General features: G+C 38.0%; 1 protein-coding gene across 10 annotated transcripts in view; it reads right to left on the bottom strand.

Moving 5' to 3' along the window:
• Positions 1-19,995, bottom strand: part of RABEP1 (rabaptin, RAB GTPase binding effector protein 1) — a 99,501-nt gene that overhangs the window by 9,549 nt on the left and 69,957 nt on the right. For all 10 annotated transcript variants that reach the window (XM_086359482.1, XM_086359487.1, XM_086359484.1 and 7 more), the window contains 6 exons: positions 18,748-18,852; positions 14,401-14,517; positions 9,271-9,369; positions 4,722-4,862; positions 1,374-1,563; positions 685-740 (listed from right to left, as the gene is read on the bottom strand). In XM_086359482.1, coding sequence (XP_086215608.1) covers positions 685-740; positions 1,374-1,563; positions 4,722-4,862; positions 9,271-9,369; positions 14,401-14,517; positions 18,748-18,852 — 708 coding nt within the window. The remainder of the gene's footprint in view (positions 1-684; positions 741-1,373; positions 1,564-4,721; positions 4,863-9,270; positions 9,370-14,400; positions 14,518-18,747; positions 18,853-19,995) is intronic.

Below are 19,995 nucleotides of genomic sequence, written 5' to 3'. Positions count from 1 at the left end.
GAGCCTGAAGTGAGACTTCAGAAGTGGGGCAAAGTGCAGGCAGGAGTGTGGGAAGGAAGGGCTGGGTGGAGGTAAAGGTCACTGACTCAAGGAATTATGAGGCCAATGAGCTGAATGGGGTCATTTACCAAAAGGTGTTCATGATGTCTAAGAGACGGAGACTAAGCCAGGTGGAAAACATCACCTCCTGTTTGTAACAGACTTCATACATATTTCCATGGTAGCTTTAAGTATGTATCATGTCAAGACCATGCCTTGGGTGGTCCAGTAGCTAAGACTCCATGCTCCCAATACAGGGGGCCAAGGATCGATCCCTGTTCAGGGAATTAGACCTCACATGCCACAACTAAGACCCAGCGCAGTCACTTAAACCAGCCAAATAAATATCCTTTAAAGAAAAGACCATGCCTTGCCTGTCTTCCCACCGCAGTGGAAGCTCCAGACTAAGTCACATCTCAGTCTTCCCTGTATCTCTTCCTGCCAACACAGAGCAGGCTCTCACCAAATGGTCTCTACTGTCATCAGCCACTATATTCCATCATATTCTACTATACTTTTCCTGGGTGTTCCTTGAAGGCAGGGACTATGTTCTAACTATACTTTATACCTTGAGTCTAACACAGTAGGACTCAATAAATACCTACTAGCTGCTGACAGAATCAATTTGAAACTTGTGAAACTCACCTGTCCTTTTTCTACTTTTATTCTTTCTAATTCAGCTTTTAGGCTAGAGATGGAAGCTAGGAGGAAAAAAGGAGACATGTTAGCATTTACTGATTATTTTGCATTTAAATCTTAAAATGCCCTTTTGTACCACAGCTCAATCTCACAACAAAACGAGTCAAATGTACTGAACACAGTCAGTAGGGTGGTGGGGGGGGACCAACATCCTCTTCTCACAGTTATCCCCAACCAATCAGTGTAACATTCAAGCTCATGTCAAAGTCAGAGCGCACACAAATGAACACCATGGCATAAACTATCTCTGCCTCAAATACCGACACTTCACGATGTGGTGGGGTGGGGCGGGGTAACCCTGGCAGAAGTCTGTTAACACTTCTAAGTTCTGAAGGAACTGCCACCTATCGTCTCACAAGCTCCAGTGTCTGGGTTCAAGTCCTGAGTTCCCTGTCTATTTAGTAACTGCCAGAGAGGCCACCAGAGCTCCTAAAAAGATGAGTTTGGGTTTGTTTTTTTTTAAACTCCTTATCAGGGGCTATATCAGAACATGTGGGAAAAGGGATTGAGTCCTTACTTAGTTCCTTCCTATACTTTTTGTTTTCTACATTCCAAGACTATGTACTACTTCTTATAACCAGAGAAAAGTTTTATTTAGTGCCTCCAATTCTAAACTACATCACTTTTATCTTCACCTATTTCTTCTTTGCAGTTTTCTATTTCTAGCTGCAGAGTTTCTTCAAGGTTTTCTTTTAAACACTGTTCTGCTTGAATCTGCTCTTTCAGGAAAAGTATTTCAGCCTTCAGCTTCTCTTCCATGTGATCCGCTGCTGTCCGCACATTAACGATATTCTCACGGTATTTTAATACCAACTCCCGGAGTGCCTGGATCCAAGAAACAAATAGTTATTGGGTTTTTAAGGGTGAAAGAAAATAAACAAAAAAAGCTAAAGATTTTCTGCAACCAGAACTTCAGATATTATTTTAATTCAAAACTTAGGACTTTGAACCCAACCCATTATGGGCTTCAAGAGGCAGGTGTCATGCCATGTTAATATTCAGTATGTTATAGAAATAAGATAACATTGCCAAGCAAAAAATGTATATTGTGAACTACATATTTTTCCCTCAAAACTGTTTCATAAATGTAAAAATTAAAATGTTGGATGATTTACAATGTGGGGTTCACTATGAATAGCTTAGACACTTCCACTATTATCTGCTTAAATTTGAGAGGAGTTAGTGAATGAGGACCAAAAAGACTGAAACTCAGTAACAAGTGTAAACTCCAAAATGACAAAATATACTTATTTATTTGTTCATTCAAATAAACACTTGTTGAACATCTACCACAAAGGCAAAGTACTGTTAGGTCTGAGGCAAGTATGCAATGAGAGGCTTTCTAAGGTGTAATAAATTTTCTGTAATAAATTCAGTTTAAGTCTTATTTTACTTTTTCCCTAAATTGTAGTTGTCTTCTTCTAAAAACCCTCCCAATTATATCCTAAAGCAACCCTACAGTAAAAACTGGGCTTCTTAGATAACTACCAAATGTATATAAATAATAAATATAAAATAAAATAATTAAATATATAAATATATAAATAATAAAAGAACAGCAGGAAAAAAAGTAATTGAAAATCTGTATCAAGAAAAATTTCATTAAGATTTATTAAAGAATCAAGCTTTACAGGCTAGAATGGTTATAACCTTCAAGGATTCTTGGCATTTCTTAAAAATCTAGGTATTAAAAGTCTCTATAGAACATGGAAGAGAGGAATCTTTCCTGCCAAGAGAAAAGTTTGACAAGGAAAGTGGAATACTGACAGCAAAAGTAGACAGGTCCTCAAAACTTTCTCCCTGATGATATCAGTCACCAGTTCAGAAAGGATAGAGAGCTCTTCAGAGTGTCAGTAACCTGAGCTGAGACCACAGGTTGGGGGAGGGCAGGGAAAGGAGAGGGAGACAGCAAGGAGCTAAAAGGAAGGGCAGGCAATGGAGCCTGTGTAAATAAGTAAATAAGAACAAAATATAAGTCATGTTAACATCTATACAGGAAAACAGAATGAGGTCCAAACAGTAGGGGATGAATCTATAGGGCAGGATTAGGAAACATTGTTACTTACAAAGCTATAAATCTCTGTAATGTCTGACTTTTTAAAATTTAACAATTATAAATTTCTTAAAAAAAAAAAGACCAAAAGATATTACAAGAAATATTTTTCTATTTTGAGAGTTGCTTTATGAAATCTCATCTTTGCCTATTTGATTTATGTTTACTTGGGTTTAGCCCAAGATGATATTTTTCATATATTGAAAGATTTTTAAACATGAATATAAAGGCTGGAAAAAGTTGAGATAGTTATGAATGTCTCAAGAAACTTCAGGCCTCGCAGCCCTGATTCACACAACCACAAAAGAATGGAAGTGATCAAGTGTTATAAAAGTTACCAGAAGAAAGAAGGAGTGTGCTGTATCCTAAGTGCTATATAGAAAACCTAACATCACAAGGAGCCAGCATGGAGACCCCCTTCAAGTATTTCATTTCTGGTGCATTCTCAATTATCCTGCAAGAATAATAGAGACCTTCAATTTGGCAAAGGATTCTTAGATACAGCATTGAAAGCATAAGCCAACAGAAGAAAAGGAGAGATAAACTGGACTTTATCAAAATTAAAAACTTTTATGTTTCAAAGGACACCATCAAGAAAATGAAAAAGACAATCCATAAAATGGGAGAAAACACTTGTAACTCATTTTATTTACCTGATAAGGTACTTATATCTAGAATTTATAAAGAATTCTTATAACTCAAAAAAATAAAAGGCAAACAACCCAATTTTAGAGTAAGCAAAGGATCTTAAAACAGGTATTTCTCCAAGGAAGATATAAAAATGCCCAATAAACATATGAAAAGATGCTCAATAACCATTAGGGAAATGCAAATTAGGGAAATGGAAATCAAAACTACAATGAGACACCATTTCACACCCTCCAGGATGGTGATAATCACAAAGCGAGATAACAATGATTATTAGTGAGAATGTGGAGAAATGACCCAGAAGATCCACTCCTAGGTTTAAACCCAAGAGAAATGAAAACATATGTCCACACCAAAACCTATACGTGAATGTTTATGGCAACATATTCATAGTCCAAAGTGGAAACAACCCAAATGTCCATTAGTAGACAAAGGGATAAACAAAACAGCCATATAGTAGAGTATTATTTGGTCATAAAAATGAATGAAATACTGGTAACATGTTATATGACATTAATGAACCTTGAAAACAAAAAGATATATGAAAGAAGCCAGACACAAAAGACCACAAATTATATGATTCCATTCATACGAAAGAAAGGACAATCTATAGACGAAAGTAGATCAGTTGTTGCTTAAGGCTTGAGGAGGAAGGGTTGAATAAAAGGTAAGGGGATTCTCTTTGAGGTTATGAATATGTACTAAAAATGACTGTGGTGATGGCTACACATCTGAGAATATATTTTAAAACATTGAATTGTACACTTTTAACAGGTAAATTATTTGGTAAGTGAATTATATCTCAGTAAAATCTGTTTTTTTTTTTTTGGCCACATTTCCAGTTGCATCCATGTGGCTGCAAATGGCATTATTTTGTTCTTTTTTATGGCTATTTTCCATTGTATATTATGTACCACATCGTCTTTATCCATTCTTCGGTAGGTGGACATTTGGGTAGTTCCCACATCTTGGCTATTGTGAATAGCATTGTTATGAACATAGGGGTGCATGTATCTTTTTAAATCACAGTTTTGTCCAAATATATGCCCAAGAGTGAAATTGCTGGATCATGTGAAAACTCAATTTTTAGTTTTCTGAGGAACCTGCATACTGTTCTCCACAGTGGCTGAACCAACTTACATTCCCACCAATAGTGCAGAAGGGTTTCCTTTTCTCCACACCCTCTCTAGCATTTATTTGTAAACTTTTTTAAAAAGAAGAATTTTAGACATTTCAGAAAATGTAGGTGTTTACATTTTTGATCATATAGAAAACAAGTTACCTCCATAGTGTCTGGGAGAATGAAGTCTTCTGCTTGTTGTAATGACACATGCAAGCTATGCTTTCCCTGAAGACTGTCATTATCTTTCTGTAACCTCACCAGTTCTTCTGAAACCTGTTCCCGTGACTGCATCAGCACTGCCTAAAATAGAAACAGACACTAATCACAGCCAGAAAGGTAAATCTTGTCTGCTGATAACTGCACCAGTGAAAAACAAAGGTCAAACGAAATAAGGGCTGAGGATGGAGGGTACATGACAAAGCTCTGTAAGACTCACAGAAAGTAGATCAGAGATTTACTGACTTACAGCCATTACATATATTCAAGGGGATAGGAAATGAAGCAAGTACCTGAGTTCATTCTCCACTGTTTCTACCAAAGGTTTGAAGGTAATGAATTTCTTCCCCCACATCCCTAGGACCAGCATCTCTAGCTCAATGGAAGAGGTTTGCATAATTGAGACTTGTATCAAACACAGTGCATATTCCAAGACAACTCCTATCCTCACAGCATGGCATCCCACAGGAAGTAGGGAGAAACAGAAAGCAGTGACTTCATCTTTCATTACACACATACGTGTTCAAGCTCAGGACCACAGTGAGTGGCCCAAGGACCCGAAATATTAGGAAATACAGGGCATTTGAGGAGCTCATTCTTAAAATGGAACGTGTTCTTACTTTTTCTGCTGGCTGACGTATAAAACAATTTTAGGTATTTCCTGTGAATTTATATCAATATAAAAGTCAGTCAGCTAATTTGAGTATAACGTACAATTGCAGATACAACTGCAGATACAATTCTGTAAAAGTATTTCTGATAACTTTTAATACTAACCATTGAACTTAAAACATACACTTAACAAGATTACTCTACCTTCAACATTTGTTTGGCAGCTACTATTCTAACCAAGCGTTTTACTGCCTATGGGAAACAGGGATAACCAACAGACTGCCCTAGAGAAGCTCATGGTGCAGTGGAGGGAAAGACAAGTAAACCCAGAATCACCCAACCATACTTCAGGTGCTGTAACAGACAAGGGTACCGCAGTGATAAAGGGACAAAGGGCATCTAATTAGCAGAGAGGATTCAAGAAGATTTCCCACAGAAGGTGACCACTGCATCCTGAAGGACAACCAGGCTGCTGGTAGGAAGGCAAGGTCATGTAAAAGTTTTGGTTAATTCTACCAGCTCTTATTTATTTCAGACCAGAATGCTGCCTTATGCTTAATTTCAACCCAACAAAACATTAGCACTCTACTACCTTTTGGATATGAAAGAAGGGAAAAAGAGAATATGTTTATATTTGTTTATTACTGTAACGAGGAAAACAAAGATAAACCAAGAATACTTGTAAAATATCATGGATAGGAGTGGGTGGGAACTGAGTGAAAGGATGAGGGAATGGCAGTGAAATTTCTAAGTGGTTACATATGCTTATGGTTCTGATTTATGAACCATGTTGCTTGTTCAGAAAACAAAAGAGTAAATCAAAAAAGAAGAAAATCAAAAATGTAATACACAGCTCCATTTGCTTGTGTTTATATTCAATAGACTGGTTCCAAATAGGTAAAGGAGTACGTCAAGGCTGTGTATTGTCACTCTGCTTGTTTAACTTCTATGCAGAGTACATCATGAGAAACGCTGAGCTGGAAGAAGCACAAGCTGGAATCAAGATTGCTGGGAGAAATATCAATAACCTCAGATATGCAGATGACACCACCCTTATGGCAGAAAGTGAAGAGGAACTAAAAAGCCTCTTGATGAAAGTGAAAAAGGAGAGTGAAAAAATTGGCTTAAAGCTCAACATTCAGAAAACGAAGATCATGGCATCCGGTCCCATCACTTCATGGGAAATAGATGGGGAAACAGTGGAAACAGTGGCTGACTTTATTTTCCTGGGCTCCAGAATCACTGCAGATGGTGACTGCAGCCATGAAATTAAAAGACGCTTACTCCTTGGAAGGACAGTTATGACGAACCTAGACAGCATATTAAAAAGCAGAAACATTACTTTGTCAACAAAGGTCTGTCTAGCCAAGGCTATGGTTTTTCCAGTGGTCATGTATGGATGTGAGAGTTGGACTATAAACAAAGCTGAGCACCAAAGAAGTGATGCTTTTGAACTGTGGTGTTGGAGAAGACTCTTGAGAGTCCCTTGGCCTGCAAGGAGATCCAACCAGTCCATCCTAAAGGAAATCAGTCCTGGGTGTTCATTGGAAGGACTGATGTTGAAGCTGAAACTCCAATACTTTGGCCACCTGATGCGAAGAGCTGACTCATTTGAAAAGACGCTGGGAAAGATTGAGAGCAGGAGGAGAAGGGGACGACAGAGGATGAGATGGCTGGATGGCATCACCGACACAATGGACATGGGTTTGGGTGGACTCCGGGAATTGGTAATGGACAGGGAGGCCCGGCGTGCTGCGGTTCATGGGATTGCAAAGAGTTGGACACGACTGAGCAACTAAACTGAACTGTATTCAAACTGATAACACAACCATAGAAAGAAAAACCAATTCAAGTAATTTTTAAACACAACACCCAGACTGTAAATCCTCACCTGGGATACATTCTCAGAGTAAAAAGAACTACAGTTGTTCTTTGGTATCCACCGAGTATTGATTCCAAGACATGCTCCCATACCAAATGTGAGATACTCAACTCACTTACAGCCAGCCCTCTGCATCCACGTATGCGGACCCAATGGATATGGAGGGCCAACAAAGAAATGCTGAACTTCACTTAATAGGTTTGCTGTTGGTAGCAATATTAATGTAATCACTCTAAAACTACTGTGTCCCCATCTTAACCAAGTGATGGAGCTTAATGTCACCAACAACGGAACCACCCATCATTACATGCCTCTTGTTATGAACTTTCCACTGAATCATTTCATCCATGTAGTATTCTTTCCAAACTGTCTGACCATGTGGAAATAATCAAATACACTCTACAAGGCAAATGGTCTGGACTCTTATTAACAATGTTAATGTTGTAAATGCCAAAGGAAAAAAAAGAAGTGGGTGACTATTCTAGATTAAAAGAATAAAGTGACATGACAACAAAGTAACAATATGTGATCTTTGACTGGTTCCTTGATCAAAAAGTAAAAGGAGCACTAAAACAATCAAGGGCTTTGGGGAACAATAGTTACATTTTAAGCACATAGTAACAGTATTGTGATTACCTAGAACAACTTCTTTGTTCTTTGGAGACACATACTGAGACATTTAGGAGTGTCATGATGTCTACAACTTACTTTCAAATGGCTCAGAAAAAAAAAAACAAATACACATGTACATTATATAACATACATATATATGAAAGAGACTGAGTAACAACTGGAAGCACACAAAATGTGGCAAAATATTAACTGGTAAGCCTAAGTGAAGATCTTATGAGTGTTCATTCCATAAACATAAACATCTCTTAGTTTGAAAATTTTCAAAACAGTGGGAGATATCAAGATTCCAACCATTACCGTAGCTACTCTTCTCTGAAGAGGAGAAACTGAGTAATGAAACTTTGCCAGCATTTAACTGTTTTTGAGGTCAGATTATTATTTCATAGTCTCTAATTAATGAAAAGACATGAAACTCTCCAGTCAATGTTGAGAATGAGATGTTCCTCAAAAGACCAGGGCTGGTATTCAGGGGTCAGCTCAAGGCCATTCATATACTGACCCAATGCCCCTCAAAAACAAACAATTACCATACAATCTAGGGTCTGTGTGTTTTCCTGTCATCCCTGGAGGAGATGGACAAGAGGCAACTCTGCAGGATCACTCCAGCAGGACCAGCACTGGTGTAATTTACAAAGGGCCGTCAGATGCAAGGCTCCAACTCTGAGAAAATGGAAGAAAAGGCAAATGGAGCCTGCCTGGGGAGGAGGAGGCCCAAAGCTGGAGAACAATTCTGCAGAGGTTCCAGGCAGTTCTTGTTTGGGAAGCTATCTGTTCCTATTCCTCTCAAAACTGACAGCCTTCTAGAAGTTCTCCATTACTGTAGCAATTATGATGCACTTTTATCATATCATAATGCCTATGAAATTACTGAGGCTTTTTTCTTTTTTTTAATAAGTCAGCTGTCCAGGAAAAGTGCAGTAGCTGCTCAAAAGCTGTACCTCTCCTAGGGCTTTTAGAGGTTAACATTTAACTTGTATTCATAACTGAAAATTAAATGCTGGCCCATAGTTTATTTTGTTTAGATTTCTCAAATCAAAGAAAAGTAAGTTAAATGTGATCATTTTTTTTAATCAAGAGGTAAGTTTAAAAAAAGAATAATCTCTTTACATAATCTTGTTCATTACTAATGTTCTGTAGGCTCTGAAAAACATAACAGGAACCACTTTGGCCAGGAAGATAAAGTCATATCAAAGATTATTTCAAGATAGAATGCACTTAATATGTTGTTGTTAAGTCACCTAAGTCATGTCCTACTCTTTGAGACCCCATGGACTGCAGCATGCCAGGCTCCTCTGTCCTCCATGATCTCTTAGAGTTTACTCAAAATATTTACCATAGTTAATGTTTATTTAACTGTTAACTTACCATCTGTTCCTGAACATCCCTCTTTGCCTGGGAAAACCCCTGCTGTAACTCTTCAAGTAAGATTTCCGATGCTTGGGCTCTTAGGACAAGTGCAGAGATCTTGAAAGAAAAAAAAAAAAAATCATACACAGAAAATATGGCTATTAGGAATCTGGCTATTCTGAAACTAACTCTACCATCTCCTGCTTAATGTCCAGAATTGATTTTTTTAGTAGTTCATAAAACACCACTCATCTATCATTCAACAAATATGTGTGGACCCACTGTGTACAAACATCTCAGCCTTTCAGATGACACACGGCAGTACCAAAACTCCCCAGGGGTCACCCACTGCCATACATGGACAACGCATTATATGGTCTCTAGACACAGATATTAATCCATGTGACCCAGTCATAAATATTATTCTTAAAAGAGTTAATTAAAAATCAAAAAAAATTTGAAACTGTCCACACACACACAAAAACCCACACAGTTTAAAGGATAAACAAATCTTCTCTGAACTAGCTGCAGTCTTCCAAGATGATGTACTTAAGAGAAGAGATACATGAGAAACTCCCCTGAATTAGTTTAATGTTCCCGATGAGGGGTTTATGTACAAGTTGATGACTTGTATATAAGACTGGTAAAATAAAAATAAATTTGGTTAGACATTTTAAAAATGATTAGTTTCAGAATTCTGTCTCCAGTAGTAGCAAAATATGTAATGTGAACCAACCTTCCTGTTGAGAATTAAGAAAACCAGACAAAAATAAGGCAAAAAATAATCACAGAGCCGAGGACCAGAATGAGGACACTTGGAGAACTGGATGCAGCCTCTGCAACAGCTCTTCTCCAGAAGCATGTGCCAATTCCAAAAATAACAGATGCGACACTGAGAAATGGAGCAGAGTGTCTCAGAGCCTCAGGAAGAGGGGCAAAAGTTAAAAGAGTCCAAGACCCACTACACAGGAATCCCTGGTAACACCCTGCACTTTGGATTGGGTCCCCAAAGGGACATACCCAAGAGTATAAGGAAAGAATTTAAAATAATCAACCTTCACAACTTCATATAATCTCAATTCCTGTAAACAAATTAAGGTGATCCATGACTGGATTATTGGTGACCCACAACTAGTTGTCTGCCTCTAAGAAAAATTATTTCATTTCAACAATTTTCATATATAATGTCTAGCACTCAAGTAAGAATTCACAAGAAAAGACTATGATAAAAAAAACAAAAGGAAATGATAGAAAACAAAACAGAAACACATCTACAATGAATCCACATGTTATTAAAAGCAGACTTTAAAATAGCTGTATTTGATCTGTTTAGAAATTTAGCCCCACCAGAGATTTAATGGAAACAATAAAAACAACCAAATGGAAATAATAAACTAAAAAAAGCAATTATCCAAATTATTAAAAATTCAATGAATAAATTTAGATTAGACCTACTGGAAGAGAAAATCAGTGATCTGACGATAATAAAGACAAAAATGATGGGAAATAAAGAAGATTAAAGAAGCCATGTAGATGCAATGCTAACGTCTAACATACAAAAAATATTTGAAGACCGTAACAGTCAATGGAAATAAATGGTAGAGTTAAAATTAACCTATGCAAAAACTCCATAATTTCACACCTACACATACTCAAGAGAAATAAGTCCACATGTCCACTAAAAGACATGTACAAGAATGTTAGAAAGTATGTTCACTCACAATAGTCAAAAACCAGAAACAATCCAAATATCTCTCAACTGTAGAATGGATAAATGAACTATGCTATAATCATGTTACAGAATATACACAGCATTAAAAAACCTAACCACTGATACACAGAACAGTATGGATAAGTCTCACAGACACAATGACCAAACAGACTGGATCCTAAAGGCTACACACCATATGATTCCATTCACATGAAGTCCAAGAACAAGCAATACTAAAAACATAGTGTTAAAAGCTAGAATACTGGCCACCTCTAAATACAGCAGGTAGGGTATTTACTTATTAGTAAAGAACATAAAGGTATTAAAAGTGGTCTATATCTTGATGCAGACGATAATTTATTACCTGGTAAAACTGTCCACAAAATAAAGCTCACCAAATTGTACACTTGAGAGTTATGCACTTTACTGTATCAATAAAAAACAAATTTTTAAAGAGACATATGGTTGAGAAAATTCCAATTATGATGTGAGAACACTGGTTCAGAGACCCAAGATACCCTGTGAACTCCAAACAGCAGAAATATGAAGAAAAATACACTGAGGTATATAGTAGAGTACAATTGTTAACAAAAGACAAAAGAACATTTTTAAAAAGAGCTAGGGAAAAAATGACATTTTTCCTTCAAAGGAGCAATAATAAGACTGATAGCTGACTTCTCATCAGAAACATGGAAGCCAGAAGCAATGGAATAATAACTTCAAAGTGCTGAAAGAAAACAACGTAAGTACTGAGAATTCTACACCTGGCCAGAGTATCCTTCCTGAATGAAGGTGGAAGAAAAAGATACGTCTAATAAACAAAAATATAAGAGAATGGACTTCTGGCACTGTCCAAGAGGGACTAAGCCCACCAAGGCCATTCTCTCCCCTGATTACACCCAAAAATTTCTGGGTAAAATACAAAAAGCAACTACCTGAGGACTCTAAAAACTAAACAAAAGCAGATGAGAAGAACAATTTATACAGCAGTTTACTGCTTATTTGGGGTTTTTTCCTATTTTCTTGCCAGCATGAATCTGAGAGCGGCTCCAACTGTAAAGCAACAAGAGATGCAGCAGCACAGGATAAACAACTGTCTTTCTGACCACAGGGCCAGGACAGGGTCCCTGTGAGCTGAAGAGTACAGTGGTATTGAGAGAGAAAGCTAGAAGAGGATGCCCTAATTCTGTGCGTGAACCAGCACAAGTCTCACACTCACCCCTGAGCTATATACACACAGGGACACAGTCAGAGAAGCACGGCAAAGGCTTTCAACAATGAACTGACATTAGAACTACCTACTACACTAGGCAAGACAGAACTTATGAACTGAACCTAATCTGGATAACAGAACTCAGTCTCACAAAAAAACATTCATAGTCTCCAAGATCAATCTAAAAGTACTTGACATAGAAAGAATCAGGAAAATGTGGCCAATTCTCAACAGGAAAGAAAATCAACATATGCCAACCCCATGACAACCTAGATTGGAATTATCAAAGATTTTGAAGTAGCGATTGTAACTATGCTGCCTAGAGTAAAGGTGAATACTCTTGAAATGAATGAAAACATGGTTCTTAGTAGAGAAATAAAAACTAAAAAAAAGTGAAAAACTGACTATCACAGAATCTGGCACAAAAACAGGTGAACAGATTAATTAATTAAAATAGAGTCCTGAAACTGACCCACACATGTATGTTCACTTGATAGCTTACAAAGATGATCTTGCAGAGCAATGATAAAAAGGTAATCTTTCACTAAATGGTACAGGAATGGACTATCCAAATGAAAAAAAAGAATGTATAAAAATTTACCCTTATATATAGCTTATACATAAAACTCACTTCTAGATGGATTTTGGATATAAATGCAGGTAGCTATAAACGATGAAGCTTCTACAAAATATATGAAAATATGTTCATAACCCCAGGATCATGATAAAAATCACTAAATCATAAAGAGAAGGATCAATAAATTTAACTATATTAAAGTTAATAAACTTCTTCAAAAGACATCATTAAAATAACAAAAACATAAGGTACTAGGTAGAAGACATTCAGGACACATCAGCAAAGGTTCTAACAAGATCATGTAAAGAATTCCTAAGAGAAGAACAAGCAAAAAAAAAAAAGAGAGAAAAAAAAAAAAAAAGAGAGAGAGAGAAACAACCCAATAAAAAAAATAAGACTTGAGAAGTAATTTCATACATACACACACACACACACAACAATATCCCAATGGCAAATAGACACAAAAAATGCTAAATAACCTCAATGGTCATAACAGAAATGCAAACTAAGCCACAATGAAATACTACTACACACCCACCAAAACAGCTATAGTTAAAATAAAACAAAACAAAATCTGCCAAGACTGTGGACCCACAGGAATTTGCTGGGGAGAGTATAAACTCATACAACCACTTTCTGGCACTATTATCTCCAAAAGTTGACATACATTTTGAACATTTTGACCCAGACATTCCACTCCTAGGCATATACCCAGCAGCAGCAACATGTGCAAAAAGTCCTATACAAAAATTTCAAAGTAGAATTATTCATAATATCCCAGAAATGTATACAACCCAAAGGCTAATCAACATTAAGATGGATAAATTATAATATAACCATATAATGAACTGTACAACTATACAACAATGAAAATAACAACTGCCACACATTTGTAACCAGGAACGCCACAATGTTGAATGGAGAAAGACAGACACAAAAGAATACAAACTATGTAATTCACTTGTTAAAATAAAAAAGCAGACAAAACTAATCTAACGGTGTTAAGTTAGGGCTATACTTACTTCTGGGGAGAAAACAGTAAGCGGAGGGGGGAAGTGAGGGTTTCTGACGTACTAGCTAGGTTTCTTGCAGAAGGAAATGGCAACCCATTCCAGTGTTCTTGCCTGGAGAATCCCAGGGACAGCGGAGCCTGGTGGGCTGCTGTCTATGGGGTCACACGGAGTCGGACACGACTGAAGCAACTTAGCAGCAGCAGCAGCAGCAGCTAGGTTTCTATCAGTCAATCTTGGTGGTTATACAGATATTAGTTCAGGTATGTTTGGTGTATCTGTATATAAGGTTGGGGGGTTTTCTAGGCATGCTACACTTTTTCAAAAAGTCAAGAAGATAACTAATATCTTTGTCAGCAGGTTTCTTATGCAGCAGAAAAACCTAATAAAAATCAAAGGGGAAAAGGGAGCCAGAGCCTCCTGATTATTCACTAATCAGTTATTTCAAAAGTTATTTTCCTTAAATCTGTAAAACAGACACCAGAGAAAGATCAGTTTGAGATATTTTTATCTGATGGAAAATAACAGAACTGTCAGATCTTCGGGGCAAGAAAAAAATATTACTTTGTTTTTAGAACTCTCTCATTTAAACAACTCAGTCATCTCCCACGGGTCACATTCTAAAACCCTCATTTACCTGGTGACTGGAATCTTCAGTGCTCTGCTTTATGAAGTCTTCCAGTTCCTGTTTATCTTTCATCGTCTTCTCTAACTGATCATTTGCTTGCCTTAGCATCACCTGTAGTTTTTTCACCTATGCAATTTTAAATGTCAATTAGAAGGAAGTAGCAGAATTTTCATAGAATTTTTTTAAATCCCTAGCTCCAGGAAATTTTAAATATAATCTTTTTTCCTGAGAATCGTATTTTTCAATTTAGGAAAAAATTGAGATGAGTTAACTACATTGTGCTTTACAGTTAACAATACATTTTTCATATCCATTTGAAAATATACGCTTTTCCTCTCCTATGTCTTCTAGGCTAGGGCCCTGGCCTCCTTGACTCTAATCTGTCTTCAGCCTCCAGTCTACAATCCACACTAACACAATAAATATTTCTAAAATGAAAGTCAAATCATATTAAGTCCCTACTTAAAATCCTTAAATGCCTCCCAAAGTCTTCAAGATAAAATTTAAACCCCTTCAGTCATCATTACACTGCTCCCCTCAGTGATCTCATCATGGCCTTCCCTTTGGAGCTTCTTTTCCCACCATTTTCCCCAACTCTCTCTCTATCTCCCGACCCTCACACGTCCTATGCCTAGCCACATGAACTAGTCACAGTCCCTGGAACACACAATTTTCCTTCATGACTGTTCACATCTTTCCTCTCTTTCAACACCCTTTCCCTACTAGCTCTAAAACAAACTTAGCTGAACCCTAACCCTAACTCTTGAGAGATCCAACCAGTCCATTCTAAAGGAGATCAGTCCTGGGTGTTCTTTGGAAGGACTGATGCTAAAGCTGAAACTCCAGTACTTTGGTCACCTGATGCGAAGAGTTGACTCACTGGAAAACACTCTGATGCTGGGAGGAATTGGGGGCAGAAGGAGAAGGGGACAACAGAGGATGTGATGGCTGGACGGCATCACTGACTCGATGGACATGAGTTTGAGTGAACTCCAGGAGTTGGTGATGGACAGAGAGGCCTGGCGTGCTGCAATTCATGGGGTCGCAAAGAGTCGGACACGACTGAGCAACTGAACTGAACCCTAACCTTCCCTAGTTAACATCCCATAGTTAAGTTAGATGTCTCTACTCCTCATCTAGTTCTATTTGTACAAGAACAACCCACACTGAAAGGATGGCTTGGGTTGAAACACTAAAAACTCCCCATGGGCAGTACTGTGTTCTCTCTGTATCTAAACACTCAGAACCCAGCAAAGTGCCTACACGCTGAAGCAAGAGCAAAATGTCTGACATGACTATGGAACCCAAGATGACCCATTCCTGTACCAAACTACCAGAGGCCATCTATTGCTATATTAGCTTCACAAACAGCTTTAGAAATTTACCTTTAAGGCATCTAAACAAACACACACACACACACACACACACGGAGGAAATTCATGCCAAAGGCATTTGAAAATATTAAGCCATCATTCTAATCAGCTTAAGCTTAAAGACTAGGGTAGCATTTCCATAATAACCAAAGAACAATTTGAAAATATTAGAAAAAAATTATTTTTTTCCTTGTATATACTTTCACAAGTCTACTCTCATGAAATTCTATATTATGTTCTAAATGTTATCAAGGAACCCACTATTAGGCACTGTATTTGGCAAGTTCAGCATTTGCTCAGTTGTGTCTGACTCTTTGTGACCCCATGGACTGCTGCACACCAGGCTTCCCTGTCTATCATCAACTCCCAGAGCCTACTCAAACTAATGTCCATCAAGTCAGTGATGCCATCCAGCCATCTCATCCTCTGTTGTCCCCTTCTCCTCCTGCCCCAAATCCCTCCCAGCATCAGAGTCTTTTCCAAAGAGTCAACTCTTCACATAAGGTGGCCAAAGTACTGGAGTTTCAGCTTCAGCATCAGTTCTTCCAATGAATATTCAGGACTGATTTCCTTTAGGATGGACTGGTTGGATCTCCTCGCAGTCCAAGGGGCTCTTAAGAGTCTTCTCCAACACCACAGTTCAAAAGCATCAATTCTTCTGCACTCAGCTTTCTTTATAGTCCAACTCTCACATCCATACATGACTACGGAAAAACCAGAGCTTTGACTAGATAGTAAAGTAATATTGGTAAAGTAATGTCTCTGCTTTTTAATACGCTGTCTAGGTTGGTCATAACTTTTCTTCCAAGGAGCAAGCATCTTTTAATTTCATGGCTGCAGTCACCATCTGCAGTGATTTTGGAGCCCCCAAAAATTAAGTTTGTCACTGTTTCCATTGTTTCCCCCTCTATTTGTCATGAATTGATGGGACCGGAAGCCATGATCTTAATTTTCTGAATGCTGAGTTTTAAGCCAACTTTTTCACTCCCCTCTTTCACTTTCATCAAGAAGCCCTTTACTTCTTTGCTTTCTGCCATGAGGGTGGTGTCATCTGCATATCTGAGGTTATTGATATTTCTCCCAGCAACCATGATTCCAGCTTGTGTTTCACCCAGCCCAGCATTTTGCATGACGTACTCTGCATACAAGTTAAACAAGCAGGGTGACAATATACAGTCTTGACTTACTCCTTTCCCAATTTGGAACCAGTTTGTAGTTCTATGGCCAGTTCTAACTGTTGCTTCTTGACCTGCATACAGATTTCTCAGGAGGCAGGTCAGGTGATCTGGTATTCCCACCTCTTGAAGAATTTTCCACAGTTTATTGTGATCCACACAGTCAAAGGCTTTAGCATAGTCAATAAAGCAGAAGTAGGTGTTTTTCTGGAACTCTCTTGCTTTTTCCATGATCCAGCGGATGTTGGCAATTTGATCTCTGGTTCCTCTGCCTTTTCTAAATCCAGCTTCAACATCTGGAATTTCATGGTTCACGTACTGTTGAAGCCTGGCTTGGAGAATTTTGAGCATTACTTTGCTGGCGTGTAAGATGAGTGCAATTGTGCGTTAGTTTGAACATTCTTTGGCATTGTCCTTCTTTGGACTGGAATGAAAACTGACCTTTTCCAGTCCTGTGACCACTGCTGAGTTTTCCAGATTTGCTGGCATATTGAGTGCAGCACTTTCACAGCATCATCTTTTAGGATTTGAAATAGATCAACTGGAATTCCATCACCTCCACTAGCTTTGTTCATAGTGATGCTTCCTAAGGCCCACTTGACTTCACATTCCAGGATGTCTGGCTCTAGGTCAATGATCACGCCATCGTGGTTATCTAGGTCATGAAGATATTTTTTGTATAGTTCTTCTGTGTATTCTTGCCACCTCTTCTGCTTCTCTTAGGTCCATACCATTTCTGTCCTTTATTGTGCCCATCTTTGCAGCAGCAGCAGTTGCATGAAATGTTCCCTTGGTATCTCTAATTTTCTTGAAGAGATCTCTAGTCTTTCCCATTCTATTGTTTGCCTCTATTTCTTTGCATTGATAGCTGAAGAAGGCTTTCTTATTTCTCCTTGCTATTCTTTGGAACTCTGCATTCAAATGGGTATATCTTTCCCTTTCTCCTTTGCCTTTCGTTTCTCTTCTTTTCTCAGCTATTTGTAAGGCCTCCTCAGACAACCATTTTGCCTTTTTGCATTTCTTTTTCTTGGGGATGGTCTTGATCACTGCCTCCTGTACAATGTCACGTACCTCCATCTATAGTTCTCCAGGCAGTCTGTCTATCAGATCTAATCCTTTGAATCTATTTGTCCACTGTATAATCGTAAGGGATTTGATTTAGGTCATACCTGAATGGTCTAGTGGTTTTCCCTACTTTCTCCAATTAAGTCTGAATTTGGCAATAAGGAGTTCATTATCTGAGCCACAGCCAGCTCCCAGTCTTGTTTTTGTATTGTATTTGGAAAGGTCTTGTCAATCTCAGCATATCTGATCTACCAAATCTTAATTTCTGTGACCCCATAAACTACCCTTATTTCAACAAATTTATGACAAGACATGGGCAATAAGCAACAAAGAGTCCAAACAATGGTAATGTAATATTCAATTAAGCTTTTATCCAATAAGCAATAGTAAACCCCTTATCTCCCTAACCCTCCATAATCATAAAGCACTTTCCATGTGTATGCATTCATGACAATAACCTGTCTAGGCCTTGAGCAGAAAGAACAGGTTGGAGAGGAGATATGCCAGCTGAGCTGACCAGTGTGGTACTGGGCAAGCTAGCCATGCAAAGACACACAAAAGCAAAAATTCTGTCATGTCCTGCCACTGGATATGTAACTGACATCACAAGCACCAGATTATTTCAGACTTCACAAGATGGATAAACTTCATAAAGCAAATTGGGAGGGGTGAAAAGCAATTAATTCAGCAGCTCCAATGAAAACAACAGCTTACCAGTTTTGCACACCCCAAAAGAAACTCACCTGGTCTCTTGTTTCAGCCTCCTGAATCTGAATTCCTTGTAATTGTTTTTCATAATTGGAACACATATCACAGCGTCTACCAAGTTTATTTCCAGCATTGTGTATCTGAAGGACACCAAAATTATCTCTTATTAGAGTGAACAAAATAAGTCCACAAAACATACATGAGGAATACTTGTAGTCTTACCTATGCTACTCCAAGTAGAAAACGGAGTAAACAATTTATTCAGGGACTTATGGCAAGAAGTTATAATATAGAGTTGAATTCTAAAAAATCCTAAGTCCCATACAAGTATGATAGGAAAACAAGGGACACAACCTTATCACCAAGAGGCTCGGGACCCCAAACTACCACATTTGAGGAAAACACAAGGAAAGTAAAAGGTACTATACCGTGGCACACACAATTTAAATCAATACTAGCCAACAAGAGGAGACAGGAGCTCGGAGTGCCAATTAACCATTTCACCAGCTCCAAGCACAAAGCAGGTATGAAACAATTAAGTAGCACCTTTTCACATGTTCTGCATAAGCCCAAGGAGAATAGTTTCTTTCAGCCTTAACAAGCTGTTCCACCTGCTAACCAAGTTTCTTTAAAGAAAAGTGGACCTGAGTAAAAGAAACCACTGGAAGTCATAAAATGTGAATCCCAATCCAGGTTTTGCCTCTAAGTCAAAGGGGAAATTTGAGCAACTCACCTGACCTTTCTGAGCCAGTTTCCTTATCTCTAAAGTTGGAGAAAATCATACCCTGATTGTCTCATTATTATCAAGAAGGTCAAAGAGAAGAGCTATGTGAAAGGGCTTGTAATCTGTAAAGCACTATGCAACTATATATTTAAGCTTTTATCTCCTAATCTTACTTCTTAGTTTGCAAATACTATAAGCAGGAAAATTAACCTCATTAAAGGCTGCCTTCACTTCTCTCCCATATTTTCCAACTCCACCTTAAACTCACTCTCAGCATCAACTACTGAAAAGCATCTAAACTTCAGACTTCAAAGAAAGATGAAAGTATGACTCCTAGAATACACTGAGATTACACAAAACTGCAAAGCAAAACAAATTCAGGCTACACAAACTTAGCTATGCTATTCAGGCAGATCACTCCAACTGAAGATGTGTGACGTCAGGTGATGATTACACTCAACACAATCAGCTAGTAAGTTCCCTTCTGTCATAACCACCTGGAACAGCCAAAGCAGAAAATGTAAGGGTCAGACAACATGGATTAACACCCATTTTCTGG

This window comes from Bos grunniens, chromosome 19, assembly GCF_055505025.1.
Source record: "Bos grunniens cultivar Pamir isolate PY7600 chromosome 19, Bosgru_T2T1.0, whole genome shotgun sequence".
In the NCBI taxonomy this organism is placed as follows: domain Eukaryota; kingdom Metazoa; phylum Chordata; class Mammalia; order Artiodactyla; family Bovidae; genus Bos; species Bos grunniens.
This window is presented reverse-complemented; position numbering and strand designations above follow the sequence as displayed.